Source organism: Rattus norvegicus, chromosome 1, assembly GCF_021556685.1.
Source record: "Rattus norvegicus strain SHRSP/BbbUtx chromosome 1, alternate assembly SHRSP_T2T, whole genome shotgun sequence".
Lineage (NCBI taxonomy): Eukaryota > Metazoa > Chordata > Mammalia > Rodentia > Muridae > Rattus > Rattus norvegicus.
In genome coordinates this window covers 169,572,851-169,588,392 of record NC_141534.1, presented here as the reverse complement: position 1 = coordinate 169,588,392, position 15,542 = coordinate 169,572,851, and the positions used below count along the sequence as shown (strand labels likewise).

At 42.1% G+C, this 15,542-nt stretch overlaps 1 protein-coding gene across 1 annotated transcript; it reads left to right on the top strand.

Moving 5' to 3' along the window:
- Positions 1–9,731: 9,731 nt before the first annotated feature.
- Positions 9,732–10,679, top strand: Or52p2 (olfactory receptor family 52 subfamily P member 2). Its single transcript, NM_001000125.1, is given in 1 exon segment — positions 9,732–10,679. A coding segment is annotated over 1 exon segment (948 nt).
- Positions 10,680–15,542: the final 4,863 nt, after the last annotated feature.

Below are 15,542 nucleotides of genomic sequence, written 5' to 3'. Positions count from 1 at the left end.
CCAGGGACTAAGCCACTACCTAAAGACTATACATGGACTGACCCTGGACTCTGACCCCATAGGTAGCAATGAATATCCTAGTAAGAGCACCAGTGGAAGGGGAAGCCCTGGGTCCTGCTAAGACTGAACCCCCAGTTAATGTGAATATTGGGGGGAGGGTGGTAATGGGGGGAGGATGGGGAGGGGAACACCCATAAAGAAGGGGAGGGGGAAGGGTTAGGGGGATGTTGGCCCGGAAACCAGGAAGGGGAATAACACTCGAAATGTAAATAAGAAATACTCAAGTTAATAAAGATAAAAAAAATAAAGGAAACAAAAAAAGGCCTCAATAACATTTGCAGAAAAGAAATAATTATTTTACAGTTAAAGTAAAAAAAAAAAAACAACAAAATGTTTGCCTTTGTTGTTGTCATTATTGTTGTTGTTGTTGTTGTTGTTGTTGTTGTTGTGGCTGTTGTAATTGGCTTATTGGAGAGGGTGTTATTGAAATATATCTGGTGTCGTTTGTTTGTTTGTTTGTTTTATATGAGGTAGGGTCTCAACCTGTATCTATCTCAGTATGACCTCAAACTCACTATGTAGCCCAAGATGGTGTTAATCTTGTAGCACTCCTCCTGCCTCAGCCTCTCGGGTGGTAGGATGAGAGCATGAGTCAGCATCCCTGGCATGGAAGGTCTTCATGTATTCCTGTAGTAAAAGTCTACTGATGGATGCTGGGCAAATACATCCTCCCATTCTATAGATCGCCTTTATACTCTCCTAACAGTGTTCTTGCAACTTTTATTTCAATGTAATCAAGCTTTTTTCTGAATTTGTCCTAATCATTACTTTTGGACTCCACCCACTTGCACTCCGGATCTTTGTTTCTCATGACCCTTCAGAGGGCAGGTGGATGGCCTGCTAAGTCCTTTCAAGATCCCCTTGAGAGTCTAAGGCTGAAAGGGATTTGACCCTGAGACAGAATTGTGCTTATGAGAACATTCCAGCAGTTTACACACTTTTCCTTTCAGCATCTTGGCTAGGTTCACTATAAAAATAATACAGCTTAAACTGATGATATTTGAAGTATGTAATTCAGAGGGTAGGGAAATGGCTTGGGGTTTTAAAGTACCAGCTGTTCATGTAAAGGAACCACCTTTATTCAGTTCCCAGCAGCCACCTAGTAAGTAACAACCATCTGTAACTCCAGTCCCAGGAATCCAATATCCTCTTCTAGCCTCTCTAGGTAACTGTATGCACAAGGTACTCAAAAATATGCAGGTTTGCTTAGACATCCTTACACTTAAAAATTCAAATAAATAAAATCTCAAAAGAAGAATTGTTTAAGTCTGTAAATCCATGATAAAGTTGTGTTAATGAACCCAGAAAAGCAAGAGTACTTTCTTGGGAGGCGGGAAGGTTTGGCATCCTGGAAGAGTTAGGATAATTCACAGTATGATTTGAGTATTTCTTCCTTTGTGGCCAGTATTTAAGAATCATTGCCAAATCTAAAGTCGTGAAGCTTTTTCCTCTTCTAAGAATTTTACAATTTTATATTTTGTATTCAGATCCATGATGCATTCAGTGGATCTTTGAGTGGGTCCACACCTGTTCCTCCCATGTGCATATTTAGTCTTCCCTGAACCTTTTGCCATAAATGTCTATAATCAGTTCTTGAGCCACAGCTTACTCAACATTGCAGCAGCATTGGGCAGTTGAGCACTCCCTGTGCCCTCGACAGGGCTTCCTTCTACCTCATTAGTACCCACTGCCAGCTGGTTCTCTCTCCCGCCTCTCGGTGCCTTCTCATCACCTTAGATTTTATCTTTGTTGGGGCTTTTTTAAAATCTATTCTTTGAGTCCCACATGCAAACCTTCAACTAATACAACTCTGCCAATTGGCAAATATATTAGGGCCTTCGTATTTGTGTGTTTTACCTTAACAATACAGTAGAACACATGTACAGAGTAATCACATGGCAGTAGGTGGTGTAAGAAATCTAGAAGTGATTTAAAGTTTACAAGTAGATGTGTATGGGTTACACACGAATGCTGTGACAGTTCATGAAAGGAACTTGAACATCTGTGAGCTGAGGTATGAGGAGGTATGGTTTCAAGATATCTGGATCAGCAAGCAACAAAGGGAGAGAGAGCTACTGTGCCTGGCTTAGGCTTCTGAAACCCCAGTAACACACTTCCTCTGACAAGGCCGCAACTCCCAATAGTGTCACTCCCTGTGAGCCTATGGGGGCCATTTTTATTCAAACCACAACATTTCACTCCCTGGCCCCATTGGCTTATAGCCATATCAATCCACTTTCAATAGTCCCCATAATCCATTAGGAGATATAGATAGATAGATAGATAGATAGATAGATAGATAGATAGATAGATAGATAGATAGATAGATACATACATACATACATACATACATACATACATACATACATAGTTGCATAGATAGGTAGATAGATAGATAGATACATACATACATACATACATACATAGTTGCATAGATAGGTAGATAGATAGATAGATAGATAGATAGATAGATAGATAGATAGATAGATAGATAGATATTTAGATAGATAGAATTGTTCCAAAAGAGAGGAAATGGAACATAGTGAGCAAATACTGAACAAAATCATGACCAAAGATCAGCTGGGCAAATCCAAACTCTCCATCTCCATCTCTGACGGCCATGAGGTCTTCAGTTCTCCAGATTCTTTCTGCTTTGTTGACTGTAACCTACTTCTCTCTTCTGGGCTAGTTCAACCCCATGTTAGTAGCTTTCCCCAACAGGTATTCCCTAACTCTGGCATCTCCAATTCTTGGGGTCTCCAAGGCTTCACTTTCGCAATTTCACACAGTGACCTCTCTAGACCTCCATACAGAGACACCCCTGCCACATGCCTTGCCCCAGTGGCTTTCCTTAGTTGCTAAGGATTCCATAACCCTTTTCCTGTATCCTTGATTCTAAAACCATAACCACAAAACCAAAGCTGCCAGGTTCTGCTGCTTCCTGGGGCTAGAACATGGCCCCTTGTTCAAACAAGCTTTCACCAGCTTTGTGGTTTTTTTTTTTAATTTTTTATTAGATATATTTCTTTACTTACATTTCAAAGGTTATTCTCATTCCCTGTTTCCTGTCCATAAGCCCTCATTCCCTCCCCTCCTCCTCCCCCATATGGGTATTCTCCCTATACATCCCCCTTATTCAGCTTTGTTGTTTTTTTTTTAATTATTATTAACTTGAGTATTTCTTATATACATTTCGAGTGTTATTCCCTTTCCCGGTTTCCCGGCAAACATCCCCCTCCCCCCTCCCCTTCTTTATGGGTGTTCCCCTCCCCTTCCTCCCCCCCTTGCCGCCCTCCCCCCAACAATCTAGTTCACTGGGGGTTCAGTCTTAGCAGGACCCAGGGCTTCCCCTTCCACTAGTGCTCTTACTAAGATATTAATTGCTACCTATGAGGTCAGAGTCCAGGGTCAGTCCATGTATAGTCTTTAGGTAGTGGCTTAGTCCCTGGAAGCTCTGGTTGCTTAGCATTGTTGTACATATGGGGTCTCGAGCCCCTTCAAGCTCTTCCAGTTCTTTCTCTGATTCCTTCAACGGGGGTCCTATTCTCAATTCAGTGGTTTTGATGGGTTCCTTCACTGTCTAAGCTTGGCTGTCCTGGATCTCAATCTGTAAACCAGGCTGGTCTTGAACTGAGATCTGCCCGACTCTGCCTTCAAAGTGCTGGGATTGAAGGCATGTGCCACTATGCCCTGTCCTACATTTTTCTTTAACTCCTTTTCATAACTTGGAAACTTAGTTGGGTGGGGTTTTGCTCTGAGTCACTGCTCCCTTTATTCCACTTAGCATTAGGTTTTTCCTTTGTTTATACTTCCTAATGTCCCTTTCTCCACAAACTCTACACTTTCTCTTTTTCCTGGCTCAGCTTACTCCTTTTCATCACACATCTGCATAAAACTAGCCACTATAGCCACACAGTCAGGTTGTTTTGAAATTTCCTCTGCCAAAGTTATTAATACATTCATTATTCTTCAATCTAGCCTTGGGTAGATTTCTATGGACAAGAACAGAAAGCAGTCATATTTTTCACTAAACTATCACAAACACAATCTCTAGGCCACTTGCTAATACTCTTCTTCTCTGAGATGTCTTGAGCTCCCACAGTTCAATTCACCCTCAGAACCACTGTCTTCCATGTTCCTGCTGATATGGCCCATTAAGTACAGCTTAAAGTGTCCCATTGCTTTTCTAGTCCAAACTAGAAAAGGTTCCATATTCCTCCAAACTAAAGTATAGTCAGGTCTATCACAGCAATACCCCACTCCTGGTATAAACTTCTGTCTTAGGGTTTTATTGCTGTGAAGAGAGATGCCATGACTATGGCAAGTATTTTTTTTATTAACTTGAGTATTTCTTATTTACATTTCGAGTGTTATTCCCTTTCCCGGTTTCCGGGCAAACATCCCCCTAACCCCTCCCCCTCCCCTTCTTTATAGGTGTTCCCCTTCCCATCCTCCCCCCATCGCCGCCCTCCCCCCAGCAATCAAGTTCACTGGGGGTTCAGTCTTAGCAGGACCCAGAGCTTCCCCTTCCACTGGTGATCTTACTAGAATATTCATTGCTACCTATGAGGTCAGAGCCCAGGGTCAATCCATGTATAGTCTTTAGGTAGTGGCTTAGTCCCTGGAAGCTCTGGTTGCTTGGCATAGTTGTTCATAAGGGGTCTCGAGCTCCTTCAAGCTCTTCCAGTTCTTTCTCTGATTCCTTCAATGGGGGTCCCGTTCTCAGTTCAGTGGTTTGCTGCTGGCATTCGCCTCTGTATTTGCTGTATTCTGGCTGTGTCTCTCAGGAGCGATCTACATCCGGCTCCTGTCGGCCTGCACTTCTTTGCTTCATCCATCTTGTCTAATTGGATAGCTGTATATGTATGGGCCACATGTGGGGCAGGCTCTGAATGGGTGTTCCTTCTGTGTCTGTTTTAATCTTTGCCTCTCTCAAGAATACCCTGCCAAGGGTATTCTTGTTCCCCTTTTAAAGAAGGAGTGAAGCATTCACATTTTGATCATCCATCTTGAGTTTCATGTGTTCTAGGCATCTAGGGTAATTCAAGCATTTGGGCTAATAGCCACTTATCGATGAGTGCATACCATGTGTGTTTTTCTGTGATTGGGTTACCTCACTCAGGGTGATATTTTCGACTATGGCAAGTCTTACAAAGAAAAACATTCATTGAAACCAGCTTACAGGCCAGAGGTTTAGTCCATTATCATCATGGTGTAAAGCATAGGGACAGCCAGGTAGACAAGATACTAAAGAGATAGCTGAGAGTTCAACGTCATAATTAGCAGGAATCAGAAAGACAGAGGGCCATTATGCCTGGCTTGGGCTTCTGAAATTCCAAAGCCTTAAGCTGAGTAACACACTTCCTCCTAACCATACCTCCCAATAATAGCGCCATTCCCGCGCCATGGCTTACTATAGCCTTCATCAAGTGACCATGGCCACATCTCAAAATTCATGATTACCATCCTCTCTGTCACTCCACTTTAGCAACTGGCCTGAAGGTGTCTTTCAAATTAGTGGAATTAATCCCAGAAGCCTCCACATCTACTGCTCCTTCTGTCTGTAAACCTCATGGACCTACATGCCTTCCTCACTCACATCATCAAGATGCCCGCTTAACCAACTCCTCATGGTTCCCTAGTTGTACTTCCTAACTTTTTCTACCTTACAATCCAGTTTTTCCCAAACCACCTTTAATTTTATATTTTAAATAAAATTGTATACATTTATCATGTATGACATATTGTCTCAAATATATGTACTCTGTGACATGCATACATAAAGACTGCTTGCCTAAAAACAGGCAACAACTGAATTGGCTGGCCAATATGGAGAAAAAAAACTGTTAATTGTTTTTAACTAAGATGAGAGACAGTAATTCTCTCTTAAACCTATCCCTTGATTAACTTCATTTTTGTATCCTTTGATCTACCTCTCTCCTTTCCCACCCTGGGAGTCTCTGATAATGTTTTTATATTACACAGGTAAGTGGAATTTGTCTCTCTGTGCCTGTCTTATGTCATCTGTCAGCAGGTTTATTTATATTGTGGCAAATGATAGCATTTTGTTTTGTTATGGCTAAATAGTATTTAAGTGTGTATACCTACCACATCTTCTTCATCCCCTCACCTACTGCTGGACACTGACGTGTACGACACTAGTTGTGAATGAACACTGGAAGTTCAGATATCTCTTCAACATACTGGTTTCATTTTCTTTGGGTGTACACCCAGTCATGGAATTGATAGACCATGTGATAGTTCCATTTGTAAATAAATAAATACCACGTAGTAATACAGTAACGAGGCCCTCACCAGATGGATCCCCTGGATCTTAGACTTGCCAGACTTTAAAACCTTAGGTCAAATAAATTTTTACTATTTATAATTTACCCTGTGCTTTATGTTCTAGAAGATGATGAATTAATACATTCTTCCTTCCTTCAAGGTCTAAATTTCAAAGCTTCAATTTGATGCCTTTTCCAGTATCCCAGAGGCCTCTTTAGTGTCCTTATCCCCAAGGAGTTTCTACCCGAACTTAAGGCCCTAATGACAGGATAAATACTGGAGCTCTTGTGTTTCCAGAAGTCTAAGTCCTGCAGGACCTGGGACTCCACTATCATGCCCTTCCAAAACCTGGTAAGTCTGGCTGTTTGTAAGCTCGCCCATACCCCAACACTATACGTACTATAAGCTGACCACAGACCCAAGTGTCACTGGGGTCATTTTTCAATGAGATATCCTTATACAGTCACCTATGAAATATGAATCAGCCTCTCCAGATCATGGGGAAGCAAGAGCTTAGGGGAGGTCACTGAATCTACACAACTGGTGAGTTTCTGAGCCAGGATTTGCATTGCACTGAACTTGGTCTTCCATAAAGGAGTGGTAAGTGCTGGCAAAGTGGCTTTCAGGTTCTCAAGAGGGGTGAGCAATTTGTTCCTGTACTCATAGCACAGCTCTGTTCCTGGTGCTTGGACACCTATTATCATATGTTCTTGGTAAGGACTGTCTTCTAGCAAATACTACCATGAGGCAAGCAGGGCAAATAAATGGGAGACTACTTGATATTCTGAGGAAGGTATTTGAAAGAGGCTAGGCTATGTTTGGTTAACTGCAAGATGCAGACAAATCAGGGGGGAAAAGGTTTAAAAAGAAATCGGCCACAGACATAGAATTAAGAATGCTGTAAGAGCATCCAGTACCACCATCACCATGAATGGGCCCAGCAAAGATGCTGTCCAGCCCTTAGGGGGTCACTGTGAAAGCTGATGACGGTGGTCTAACTTTAGCCTTGCATCACTGCCTACCATCTTCCCATCCTGGATGTTTTTAATGAATCCTAACTCAGATATTAGTGACAGTTGGAAAGGAGAAGACCATGAGCTGTACTTCAGCCCGGACATCTGTCCTGGAATCTGAGTACAGCATACTCAGTGCCTGCGCTTCCAGCCTCACTTCCTCCCCTGTGCAAATACAGCTAAGGCAGAGGCGGGGGAGAACATAAGGACATTGGGGTGTGTAGCTCCATGAAGGATGGGTGAAGTTCTTTGAGTGGACATTCAAAAGAAAAGTAAATCCGCTGTGATGAGTAATTGCCTAAGGGGAAAACAGAAGAAAAGAAATGGGTCTGTTCGCTTCATGCCTAGGTTATTCAGCCTTCTGCTCTCTTTGTCAGAGAAATTGTGTGAGGGATGAGCAACCGAAGAAAGCGTCGTGTAAATATATGAGTCTGGATCTTCTGACTGCAGTATCGCCTGTGAGTCTCTTTGTTTCCTTCATGGGAGGGGTTATTTGGATTATACTTCCTTATCACTCTTCATCATCAAAGGAAGTCAAAACAGGGCAGGAACCCTGAGGCACGAGCTGACGCAGAGGCTGTGAAGGAGTGCTGCTTACGGGCTTGTTCCTCATGGTTTGCTCAACCTGCTTTCTTATAGAAGCCAGGACCACCAGTCCAGAGATAGCACCACTCCCAATGGGCTGGGCTCCCCCATCAATCACTAATTTAAAAACTGCCCTAGAGGCTTGCCTATAACCCGGTCTTATGAATTGTCCCTGAGTCTTTTCAGGTCTATATGGACACACAAAGTCACAGCTTAGACAGCATGCTCATGCCACTTCACAAGGTCCCACACACTCTGATTTCCTCTGCCCCTCCTACTTTCAATCACCAGTTGGCTGAAATTCCCTGTGGAGATTATTGGTCCCAGAATAGATAATGGAACTATCACAGAAGATTATACGGGAAATAATTAGATAGGGATAGTGAGATAGAAAGTGACAGGATAACTTACTCCAGAATGACAGCTACAGTTAGCACCAGGATGGAAAAGAGATATTCTGCCATAACAGTATTGGAAAGTTCTCTACTTCTTTCCTGCCTTTCTCCAAGACAGTTTCATGGGTCCCTGGGTGCAGGTAGCTGATGCTAGCAATTGCATGGAATACTGTGTCTTTAGGTTGGGGACACAACTGTGGTACCTCCAGATGATCTTCCTGGTTCTACTTTCTCCTTCAGTTAGCAACAGGACACAGTTGTGTCCCACTGTATCGAGAGCACTTCTCTCCATGCGACCACTGATTCTGATTCTGATCTTTTTTCTTTTTCATCAGCCTCTCTGCCCCACTGTCCTCTTCCCATGTCTTCCACTTGATCTCCACACTCCCTTAAATTCTCAAATATTGCTGACTAGTATATAAGACAAAGGAGAAGACCTGTGTAGGTGGAGAGAGGTCAGGGAGGCAGAAAGTGTGGAGTGGAAATGTGTCAAAGTTTGTCATTGTCTTTGGACCAAATTTAACTCTGCTGGCTTTGGGTATTGTGGTTTGTTGGAGATTAAAATTCACTCCCCATCCTTTCACATACTTTAACCTTTTATTAGAGGAGATATTTGCAAACAATTATCTCTCAGTGACCTCATCAAATCATCTATTATGGCTAAGGCAGCCTGATATCTAACACTACCAATCCTGCATCATCTTACCCGATGCTGCCAAAGCTAAATAGCACAGATGAGGCAAGTCCAGGATCTCAGCAAACATGAGCCAGGAAATCTTCCATCCATTGAAGTCTGCAAGAGACTCAGCCCCTTACCTGTGATTTGATATTCCTGGTCAAGACAAACCCTTATGCATGAGTTGTTATGGGTTCAGGTGGTTTGGGGCAAGATGTCTTTATCCTCCATGTGCTTCTCCTCAATAAAAATCTTCACAACTTGAGGCTCCCATCCAATCCAAATGGCCCTGTATTATTAACATCCCCTGCACATTGCCACACAGAAGATGAATCTGAAGAAAACAATACTAGAAACTTGCAAAAAGGTTTATAGACAGAACTGCCATGTAAATAGCTCTAGCTCTTACTTTCACCATGGAAATGGTTCGACAGCCATGCCCTTCACCCCACTTCCCAGCAAAGGCATTGTTAAATCACACAGAACTGAAAAGAGTTCCTTTGAACCTGGGCGATGCTAACCCATGTCCTGCTTTGTACATTTCCCAGGGCCTTACAATCTTCTCATCCCAGATGCTCTTTTGTGGAGTTTAACTCAAATGCTTCTGCTACCGTTAAGCTACAGCACAAAGATGATCCCAGCTGCCCCATCCCTTTAAGGCTTCATAGAGTTCAGAGCTTAGATCTTCCGCACAGACTCTTCCTCAGCTTGACCATGCAACACACGAACCACAGCCATCAGAACCCAAGCTCCTTCCTGCTCATGGGGATTCCCGGCCTGGAGGCAGCCCACTTTTGGATTGCATTTCCTTTCTGTTCCATGTATGCCCTAGCAGTTCTTGGCAACATGGCAGTCCTGCTGGTGGTGCGCTCTGAGCCTTCACTGCACCAGCCCATGTACCTGTTCCTGTGCATGCTGTCCACTATTGACCTGATACTCTGCACCTCCACTGTCCCCAAACTCCTCGCACTCTTTTGGGCAAATGCAGCTGAGATTGCCTTTGGGGCCTGTGCTGCCCAGATGTTCTTTATCCATGGCTTCTCAGCTGTAGAATCTGGCATCCTGTTATCAATGGCCTTTGATCGATACTTGGCCATCTGCCGGCCACTGCACTATGGGTCACTGCTGTCCGCAGAGTCAGTGAGCAAGTTAGGGGCTGCTGCTCTGCTCCGTGGCCTGGGGCTCATGACCCCACTCACTTGCCTACTGGCAAGGCTGAGCTACTGTGGCCGTGTGGTAGCACACTCCTACTGTGAGCACATGGCTGTGGTGAAGCTGGCTTGTGGGGGCACCCAACCAAACAATATATATGGCAACACAGCAGCCACACTAGTTGTAGGAACTAACTCCATTTGTATTGCTGTATCCTATGCACTCATCCTCCGGGCTGTGTTGGGCCTCTCCTCCAAAGAGGCTAGGGCAAAGACCTTTGGCACTTGTGGCTCCCACCTGGGCGTCATCCTTCTCTTCTACACACCAGGGCTCTTCTCATTCTATACGCAGCGTTTCGGTCAACACGTACCCAGGCACGTCCACATCCTCCTGGCTGACCTCTACCTGGTTGTACCACCCATGCTCAACCCCATCATCTATGGGATGAAAACCAAGCAGATCAGAGACGGAGCACTCCGACTACTCAAGAGGGGCCCTGCACAATCATAGTGCTTCAAGCTCACTCCTTAGACCTTGTGTTGTTTTTCTCTAGCCCTTGAGCAATGTTTACATGGATGCCAACATGGCTGGAAGGCGGAAACACACATTCAATGGTATCCCTACTTTAATATAGAGATCTATCACATGTCAGAGGAGGCATCATCTGATATATTTGCTACTTGTGATGGAGATAGGGATCACAATGCAGGAACCTAAAGGGAGATACAGCTTCCAAACTGATAGTGGTGTCCATAGAAATGCCACAGTGTAATGTCTCTCCTATCTTCCAAAGGATGTTGATTAAAGGAGAGAAATGTAGCTACTGACAAGATAAAGAAAACAGTTCCCACCCTTGCGCTGCTAAGCATACCAGCTAATTCCTTCTTATTGCTGACCAATATTGCATTTTGCAAATGCACTATGGTTTAACCATCTGATCATAACACCTGGAATATTTTCCACTTTGGGCTATTAGAAAATAAAGCTGCTATATTTCTTAACCTCCAAGTACAATCGCTAGGACTGAGGGTAGGTGTATGTTTAACAGAACCCGCTGGATGACTTTATTTGACACAGCTGTAACATGTTACAATCTCATCAGTGATGTCAAACACTTCCCAGTTGTTCCCCACCTGCTCATCTTTGATAGTGTTATTCTTTTTTTCATTTTAAGCACTCCAGGAAGTATAAGCTAAGACTTCATTGCAAAGTTGCTTTGCATTTTTCTTATAACTAATTATGTTAAGCAATCTCTCTCATGTTTACAATTCATGAATATTCCTTTTATTAAATTTTTCAGTCTTGCGTCCATATTTAGACTTTCTAGTTTAGTAATTTCTGTACTGTCATTTTGCTCTGGATCCAAGTTATCTGTCAAGGATACACACTGAAAATGTGTGTCTAGTTTTGTGACACATTTTGTTTTCTTAGTGATGTCTTTTACTTAAAATGAGAGTTACAGTGAAATACAAATCGTTTTGTTCATGGCTTGTTATTCATTTCATAGACTTATGTTTTTATTTAAGGTGTATGGCCCAACACAAATAACAACTATTATGGAATAAAGTAGAACTAAAAGTTTGTTTTTCACCTGTGGATATTCAGCTGCTCCTGCAGATTGTCTTAGGAATTCTTTCTCTGTCAAATTGAGTTACTCTGAACTTTATCACATTATTTAAAGCACAAGGAAGGAGGTCAGAGGACATATTGCAGGAGTCAGTTCTCTCCTTCTACCTGGGGTTCTTTAGATCAAACTCGAGTCATCAGGTTTGATCATAAATGAGCTGAGCCATCTGTCTACCCTGTTCTTTAAATTCTTTATAAAGTATTTGATATTAACAAAATGTTTCAAATATAGTTCCTGCATGAGTTTTATCATTTTTCCTATTAACAGTCTACTTTAATGTGTGGTGCGACAAAATCTGCTTTCTACATTGATACAGTATTAGGGGTTTCTAATTAGTGTATAATATTTGTGTGAGATAATAAGCTATTGAATGTCATAGTGAACATTCAGTCATCTTTATATTGAGAAACTTCCATACTATATATTATGTGATTAGATCATGTTCACCCTCGATAGCCATACATTGTTCCTGCCCTTTCCCTTGAGTCTCCTTCTTCATCCCGAGTAGATTCTCTGCCTCTTCTATATATCTGGGTTTTAATAAACCTGCTTTTAATCAGATTTTCTATTTTCACTATATTTCAATTGACCCCAAATTTTCTCTAAAATAATCTGTCAATATATGTATAAAATTGTTCATAGTATACTTTGGTCCTTACAGTTTTGTATAATTTGTTATGTCTTTTATTTTGGATATAGAGTGCATGTGCCTCATTTTTTTCTGTCACATTTTCGGGAACCATATGAGTATATGGTTACTCTTTTTAAAATGAAATATAGATTTCTTGATTTTTTTCCTTTCTATCCTTTTTTGTCTTTTTCTGAAAACCTCTACTTTTGTTTCTTTTCATCTCTTCATCTTAACTCACTTTTCCACCTTCCTAAGGTAAAAAGAGATCAGCAGTCTAGACGCAAGGAGGAGGAATAAACAGGATCTTGAAGAAAACAGTAAATGCACTGTGTTCTTCTAAGGCACTTGGTTAGCATGTAATTTCGTGATTCCCAGATAATGGAAAACTATTCTTTTTTGTCATTAAAAAGAGATAGTATTTCTTACAAGACTGGAAAGCATAGAGACAGTAAAAGATCCCACAGTGTTTTTGTTTTTTTTTTTATTAACTTTATTTCTTATTTACATTTCGAGTGTTATTCCCTTTCCCGGTTTCCGGGCAAACATCTCCCTCCCCCCTCCCCTTCTTTATGGGTGTCCCCTCCCCATCCTCCCCCCTTGCCGCCCTCCCCCCATAGTCTAGTTCACTGGGGGTTCAGTCTTAGCAGGACCCAGGGCTTCCCCTTCCACTGGTGCTCTTACTAGGATATTCATTGCTACCTATGGGGTCAGAGTCCAGGGTCAGTCCATGTATAGTCTTTAGGTAGTGGCTTAGTCCCTGGAAGCTCTGGTTGCTTGGCATTGTTGTACTTTTGGGGTCTCGAGCCCCTTCAAGCTCTTCCAGTTCTTTCTCTGATTCCTTCAATAGGGGACCTATTCTCAGTTCAGTGGTTTGCTGCTGGCATTCGCCTCTGTGTTTGTTGTATTTTGGCTGTGTCTCTCAGGAGCGATCTACATCCAGCTCCTGTCGGCCTGCACTTCTTTGCTTCATCCATCTTGTCTAATTGGATGGCTGTATATGTATGGGCCACATGTGGGGCAGGCTCTGAATGGGTGTTCCTTCTGTGTCTGTTTTAATCTTTGCCTCTCCCTTCCCTGCCAAGGGTATTCTTGTTCCCCTTTTAAAGAAGAATTGAAGCATTCACATTTTGATCATCTGTCTTGAGTTTCATTTGTTCTAGGCATCTAGGGTAATTCAAGCATTTGGGCTAATAGCCACTTATCGATGAGTGCATACCATGTGTGTTTTTCTCACTCAGGATGATATTTTCCAGTTCCAACAATTTGCCTACGAATTTCATAAAGTCATTGTTTTTGATAGCTGAGTAATATTCCATTGTGTAGATGTACCACATTTTCTGTATCCATTCCTCTGTTGAAGGGCATCTGGGTTCTTTCCAGCTTCTGGCTATTATAAATAAGGCTGCTATGAACATAGTGGAGCACGTGTCTTTTTTATATGTTGAGGCATCTTTTGGGTATATGCCCAAGAGAGGTATAGCTGGATCCTCAGGCAGTTCAATGTCCAATTTTCTGAGGAACCTCCAGACTGATTTCCAGAATGGTTGTACCAGTCTGCAATCCCACCAACAATGGAGGAGTATTCCTCTTTCTCCACATCCTCGCCAGCATTTGCTGTCACCTGAGTTTTTGATCTTAGCCATTCTCACTGGTGTGAGGTGAAATCTCAGGGTTGTTTTGATTTGCATTTCCCTTATGACTAAAGATGTTGAACATTTCTTTAGGTGTTTCTCAGCCATTTGGCATTCCTCAGCTGTGAATTCTTTGTTTAGCTCTGAACCCCATTTTTAATAGGGTTATTTGTCTCCCTGCGGTCTAACTTCTTGACTTCTTTGTATATTTTGGATATAAGGCCTCTATCTGTTGTAGGATTGGTAAAGATCTTTTCCCAATCTGTTGGTTGCTGTTTTGTCCTAACCACAGTGTCCTGTGCCTTACAGAAGCTTTGCAGTTTTGTGAGATCCCATTTGTCGATTCTTGATCTTAGAGCATAAGCCATTGGTGTTTTGTTCAGGAAATTTTTTCCAGTGCCCATGTGTTCCAGATGCTTCCCTAGTTTTTCTTCTATTAGTTTGAGTGTGTCTGGTTTGATGTGGAGGTCCTTGATCCACTTGAACTTAAGCTTTGTACAGGGTGATAAGCATGGATCAATCTGCATTCTTCTACATGTTGACCTCCAGTTGAACCAGCACCATTTGCTGAAAATGCTATCTTTTTTCCATTGGGTGGTTTTGGCTCCTTTGTCAAAAATCAAGTGCCCATAGGTGTGTGGGTTCATTTCTGGGTCTTCAATTCTATTCCATTGGTCTATCTGTCTGTCTCTGTACCAGTACCATGCAGTTTTTATCACTATTGCTCTGTAATACTGCTTGAGTTCAGGGATAGTGATTCCCCCTGAAGTCCTTTTATTGTTGAGGATAGTTTTAGCTATCCTGGGTTTTTTGTTATTCCAGATGAATTTGCAAATTGTTCTGTCTAACTCTTTGAAGAATTGGATTGGTATTTTGATGGGGATTACATTGAATCTGTAGATTGCTTTTGGTAAAATGGCCATTTTTACTATATTAATCCTGCCAATCCATGAGCATGGGAGGTCTTTCCATCTTCTGAGGTCTTCTTCAATTTCTTTCTTCAGAGTCTTGAAGTTCTTATTGTACAAATCTTTTACTTGCTTGGTTAAAGTCACACCGAGGTACTTTATATTATTTGGGTCTATTAGGAAGGATGTCGTTTCCCTAATTTCTTTCTCGGCTTGTTTCTCTTTTGTGTAGAGGAAGGCAACTGATTTATTTGAGTTAATTTTATACCCAGCCACTTTGCTGAAGTTGTCTATCAGCTTTAGTAGTTCTCTGGTGGAACTTTTGGGATCACTTAAATAATCTATCATATCATCTGCAAATAGTGATATTTTGACTTCTTCTTTTCCAATCTGTATCCCCTTGACCTCCTTTTGTTGTCTGATTGCTCTGGCTAGAACTTCAAGAACTATATTGAATAAGTAGGGAGAGAGTGGGCAGCCTTGTCTAGTCCCTGATTTTAGTAAGATCCCACAGTTTTAAGCTCATAAAACCAAATGCCTCATCTCCAGCTTAGAAGCACCAAACCTTCACAATCA